The sequence below is a fragment of the Ylistrum balloti genome, unplaced genomic scaffold (assembly GCF_031769215.1).
Source record: "Ylistrum balloti isolate Yb309-2 unplaced genomic scaffold, AGI_CSIRO_Ybal_v1 Utg370520, whole genome shotgun sequence".
NCBI classification, from domain to species: Eukaryota; Metazoa; Mollusca; class Bivalvia; order Pectinida; family Pectinidae; genus Ylistrum; species Ylistrum balloti.
This window is the reverse complement of record NW_026782333.1, coordinates 316,852-323,417: the sequence shown is the minus strand read 5'-3', so window position 1 is coordinate 323,417 and position 6,566 is coordinate 316,852. Positions and strand designations below refer to the sequence as shown.

Genomic DNA, 6,566 nt, shown 5'->3' with positions numbered 1-6,566 from the left:
ATCAAACACACAACAAAAACACATTAGTCACACATAAAACATCAAACACACAACAACAACACTTTAGTCACACATAAAACCTCAGACACACAACAAAAACACATCAGTCACACATGAAACATCAAACACACAACAACAACACTTTAGTCACACATGAAACATCAAACACACACCAAAAACACATTAGTCACACATAAAACATCAAACACACAACAAAAACACATTAGTCACACATAAAACATCAAACACACAACAAAAACACATTAGTCACACATAAAACATCAAACACACAACAAAAACACAACAATCACACATAAAACATCAAACACACAACGAAAACACATTAGTCGCACATGAAACATCAAATACACAACAAAAACACATTAGTCACACATAAAACATCAAACACACAACGAAAACACAACAATCACACATGAAACCAGAACAACCTTAGAAATAACTACATAGTTATCTAAAATCATAAGATAACGAGAACCAGTACACAGTACAGTAAAAGGTAAACGATACGGTTCCTGATGTTTAAAGTACTAAGTTTATTCTCTAGAATAACCTTCAATTATCACCTTGTCTGTTGAGACGCTCTGTACTCCTTCATTCATATGATATCTGTAATGAATAACAAAATCGTACAATATAACTTCAAATGTCTCTACGAAATAATGTTGTTCATAAGTTAAAGCTTAAAAAAACAAACAACGTAAATCGATTTACCTATTTTGTAATCAATTTCAGGTGCTGAACATGACATTGACATCACCATGGCAACAGCTATAATTAAGACAGCAGAAGACCAAATTACCTGTTCAATATGTCTTGAAATATTCCAAGAACCAAAAGCATTGCCGTGTCTACATACATTTTGTAAAAAATGTATCAATAAATACATAAAAGAGAAAATGTATCAAAATTGGAGAGAAAATGGGTATAAGTGTCCTGTGTGTCGACGGTTTGTTCCAGTGTCTGAACAAATGAATAGCAACCCAGAGTTATGGGCAGAACATCTTGAAAATAACCACGTAGCTAGTTCAATGATTGATGCGTACAAGACAACAAAAGAGCATATGGGAACATGTTCTGATCATCCCAACAACAAAGCGGTATATTTTTGTATTGATCATTCCCGGTACATCTGTTCATTTTGTTATCCTCAGCACCAAGGTTGTTCCGACCTGATCAAACATGACGGGGCACGTATAAATGATATTACTGACAAGTTAAATACTACCAGAATATTGGAACTGAAAAGAATAAAACAAGATATGGATTTACTTTCCGAGCAATGGCAATCGATTGAAAACGTGATCGACAAGAGGCGTTCTGCTCTACAGTTTCTTAATGAATCAGAGCAAAATGTTCGGGACGAAGTAGTCTTAATGAGGGAAAAGATAGATGATTTGATTAGGAGAATAACTTCTTCATATCAAACAAGCACGCAAGGAACAGCAAAGCTTCAAGGACAAACAATCCAACTTCCTTGTCAAGGGAAACCATCGTGGATAACAGGAATCGCAACTATATCATCGGGAAAGCTGCTTCTTGTTGACCATACAAACGGGGCTGTGTTCGTATTTGATAACTTTCTGATCTTTTTGTGTAAAACGAGCATCAATCCTGCACCCTATGACGCGGTGGCATTCACATTCGCAGATGACCATGTGATGCTATCGATTCCGGACAAACGAGAACTCTTAAAATGTCACGTTCTGCAGGATGGCTTTGTTGAAATAGGCCCAAAACTAAAGACCAATATCGCATGTAACGCGGTAACGTGTGATGGAAGATATGTAGCTGTATGCTCCTTTTCCGAATTGCAAATCTTTGAAACTGATGGTAAAATCTGGACGATTGTTTTAGATGAATCTTACGAATCTAACAAGTTCACTTACATCACGATGTCGTCATCACAGAGGAAAGTTTTCATAACGGACCAAACCTATCGCGAACCACACATAAGATGTATAGATTTTGATGGGGTTACCCTTTGGAAAGTCAGTGATCGACTAATCAGCGCCTGTAGTGGAATTTGTGTCAAAGGTACACAGTTAATGGTGACGTCATGGGATTTTGGGAAAATGTTCACTTTGTCATTGAATGGAGATGGCCTGAAAACATACAACAATAATAACATCAGTAACAACAACACTGTAATGTTTCCTTGGAAACTTCACGTATCTGAACAACAGAAGATGATCTGCGTTTCTCAGCACCAAAATACTTTATCTGAGGAAGACAGGCGAACAATAAGATTGTTCAAGGTATCATGATCCATATTAATGGAATAGAAAAATTTACTGGACAAATCTTTAAAAATACTTAACATGAACATTCACATCTTTCGTCGCCATATACACCCAGTTAGACTTTTCGTTTACATCAATAAGAGTATTTGTATTGCTTTGAATAAGAAACATGTGCTTCCATTATTGTAAACAACATAAGAGGAGTACTTTTTGGCAACAATACTGAACTATCCCATCATAGTAAGCCATTTATAATCGTTTTACAGTGACCACAAACAGCGTTTAAGGGTGATGAGCGTAGAAACTAAATGTGATTTAAACCCCAAAAAATCCAACTAACAACTAACGTGATCGCTTTAAACAGCTAATAATTGGAATTTTTCGATTCGCTGTTAGGATAAACAAATCTTGGCGGAAAAAAATATTTGTATATAATGTATTATAGTGTAGACTTCTGTCTCCATAATGTATTACAGTGTAGACTTCTGTCTTCATAATGTATTATAGTGTAGACTTATGTCTCCATAATGTATTACAGTGTAGACTTCTGTCTCCATAATGTATTATAGTGTAGACTTCTGTCTCCATAATGTATTACAGTGTAGACTTCTGTCTCCATAATGTATTACAGTGTAGACTTCTGTCTCCATAATGTATTACAGTGTAGACTTCTGTCTCCATAATGTATTATAGTGTAGACTTCTGTCTCCATAATGTATTACGCTGTAGACTTCTGTCTCCATAATGTATTACAGTGTAGACTTCTGTCTCCATAATGTATTACAGTGTAGACTTCTGTCTCCATAATGTATTATTGTGTAGACTTCTGTCTCCATAATGTATTACAGTGTAGACTTCTGTCTCCATAATGTATTACAGTGTAGACTTCTGTCTCCATAATGTATTACAGTGTAGACTTCTGTCTCCATAATGTATTATAGTGTAGACTTCTGTCTCCATAATGTATTACAGTGTAGACTTCTGTCTCCATAATGTATTATAGTGTAGACTTCTGTCTCCATAATGTATTATTGTGTAGACTTCTGTCTCTATAATGTATTACAGTGTAGACGTCTGTCTCCATAATGTATTACAGTGTAGACTTCTGTCTCCATATGTATTATAGTTTAGACTTCTGTCTCCATAATGTACTATAGTGTAGACATGTGTCTCCATAACGTATCATAGTGAATATTTCTGTCTCCATAACGTATTATGGTGTAAATTTCTGCCTCCATAATGTATTATAGTGCAGATTTCTGACTCCATAATGTGTTATAGTGTAGACTTCTGTCTCCATAATGTGTTATAGTGTAGACTTCTGTCTCCATAATGTGTTAAAGTGTAGACTTCTGTCTCCATAATGTATTATAGTGTAGATTTCTGTCTTCATAATATGTTATAGTGAATATTGCTATCGCCATAAAATATTGTCGTGAAGACAGCTGACGCCAAAATATCTTTGAGTGAAGATATTTTTCGCTATTATATATTGTAATTAAGATATTTGGTATATATATGGTAGTGAAGATATGTTGTGCCATAATCCATCATTACTAATAAAATATCGTTATTACGTTAGTAAAGTTTCAAATCTAGCAAAATATATCGTCATTATGCAGAAACGCTATAGACAGATTACATGTTTACGTGACGTTACGGAAGAGTCACCTGAGATAGTGCGGACACGGATTTTGTGTTTCTGCAGGTAATAGGTATTGACCCTATTCCCAATGTTCTACATCGCTACAATTTGGCATGTGTACGTCTTATGGTTTGTACTTTCATGCAATGCATGTATTTTGATCAAAATTATTCTTGTTCTAGAGAACTTTGAAAATTCAACTTTTGCTTTGTGTATATTTCACATTCTAATAGTGGGCAATAGCGCGTGACAGTGGTACTTACCGGACATTACAACAAGTGTTACCAGTACAGGTAAGCCCATACCTCGCTATCATTGTTGGCTCCACGTGGACGAACTTTGAGTATACATGAACTGTGTTGATTTACGTATACGTTACTATGGATTCGAGCAAAGTGTTATCTAATGACTCTTTCGGGTCTGTTGATGCAACGCTATCAGATTTGACACCTGACACTAATTAATGGCTTAGGTAACGGTGACATTAACTTCTCAGTTTTAAATTCCCTTCTAAAAGATGCATATGTGACCAAACTATTGCAAATAACTAACATGTCTGAGTCGAAGCTGCCATGGTACCGTTCAGATTTGTACTGTCGTGCAAGTAAGATACATGACTGTCCTATTGGAAGACTAGTGATTAGAAAGTCCACCACCAAATGCACTGCTGAATGTAAGTACGCCCGCGATTGCTATCAACTCGAACATTTCATAGCTGGGGACATAGTTGTTGAAGTGATATAGTTTCCCTTTAATCGCGGAATCCACCCGATTCCCAGCAAGTAAACGTTCAGTGAAGAACGTTCATGAAATAAAAGTATTAAACTGATAAAGGAGGATAACTCTCAACTTAAATAAGATGTTGCTGACATTAAACGAGAACTTAAAATGTGGTGTGATACAGTCGACAATATCTTCGTCAATGAAATATCGAATGGTTCCCCACCAAAGAATTTCAATGACCGTATTCACCTATTCGAAAATTGTGTCTTCTGACCAATTTCGGTCCAACATCTTATCCCAAGTCAGCATACTTGAGGAGTCGGTTCGCTCCAATATTGAGAGCTCCGAGGAACTCTTTGTGAACTCTATGGCGGAGTTCCGCTTGAGAATGGATTCCATTATCCGCGATTTTGGACAGGAAATAGGCAAAGAACTATCTGGCCTGAAATCCATTGTTCACAAGACCTCTCAACCTACGTATCACCCTGATATACATGGCCATTTTCCTAGTTGCCTCCTATCTCACTAGGCGTGAACTTATCTTCTCATTCGCCTGATTCGTCTCCTTCTATATCGGCACCTCAACCACCTGCTTGTCCATCATCTCCGTCATGCTCCTATGCAAAGGTGTGTTTTGCTGATATTTTGTCTGCACCACCTGTCCCCGCTGGTCCGTCTGATCAACTTGTCACTAAGTGACTAAGTCACTGAGTGAAAAACACTCTAAGGAAATTCAGTCCGATAAGCAGACCGTTACTAAAAATCAACGTACTGTTACGGATGATCATGCTCCCCAGTCGAAGTTCGTCCTATCTAAGGATTCATATTCACGAAGTGATGACAATGCTAGCGGTTTTGTTGCTGTTTCTTGGAGAAAGACCACACGTCTCTTTCTGACTTGTATGTCATCCAATTGCACAGCCGACGATATCCGTTCTTATCTCGAGCAGAGGAACGTGGCTGCTACTTTCGTCCGTATCCTCAAAAGCAAGAAACTCTTATTCCGTCTCTAGTCGCGTAAATATTCTTTGGTCCGATGTTGGTAAAACTAAGGTAGATTGTTTATGGCCCAAATGTATACGCTGCAGGAAATGGTATACCTATAATCAATGTTATGGGAACGGTAATAACGTTGAACCTGTTGATGGAAGTAGCGTTCTTTCTCTATTTCTGCGAGTAATTGTCTTTTTCATGGCCACGCGACGTCTGATGACCTGGAGTTTGACTGGTATCATGTCGTCAGCCTCCTACCTTCATGATGCCCTGCAGAAGCAAGATGTCGACATCTATGGAATCTTCAAACACTGGCTATTTGACGAAAATGCTCAACTGCTTAACAGTATGCATCCCGACTACTGTAGTTCGCAGTTTGTGACTTCTCGACGCATGCTCTATCTGATCTTAAAACGAGAAAGGGTTGTGTTGCCTTTTTGTGGTAAAAGAACACCTCGAGTCGTGTGACTGTCGTTGCCTCAGATGACGATCATATCGTTATCTTGAAGCTGGTCTCTAATTCTAGTGTTTGGCATTTTAAACAAGTGGATCTACCTAACACGAGTTACGGTTCAGATATTAATAACGACTACGTCGACAAGTTAGACTCTTCGTATGGAAGTTTAAGAAATTCTTGAAACCCTATTGGAAAGGAGAGATGAAAGAGTTACATCGCGATATGTGGCGGTGTATTTGGGATGACGAAGGTCGTCCTCGTGATCCTAACTCTCACTCCTTTTGCTTATACAAGGACGCGAATCGTAAGTTCCGACGTAAACACCGCCAGTTATCAGAGAACCATCTTATTACTCTGAACTCCGATAATGAAGTAGCAGTAGATATAAATTATAAGTCGTTTTGGTCTCCGGTGAGATCTAGTGTTAGTGGTGTCAGAGACCCTGCTGCATTAGTGTTGCACTGGGGGAAGTGTTTCTCCGGTATTT

General features: G+C 37.8%; 1 protein-coding gene across 1 annotated transcript; it reads left to right on the top strand.

The window, feature by feature from the left end:
* Positions 1-779: 779 nt before the first annotated feature.
* On the top strand, positions 780-2,285 carry LOC132555849 (uncharacterized). The gene has a single exon (XM_060220209.1). It carries the CDS (start codon positions 780-782, stop codon positions 2,283-2,285), a length of 1,506 nt encoding a protein of 501 aa, XP_060076192.1.
* Positions 2,286-6,566: the final 4,281 nt, after the last annotated feature.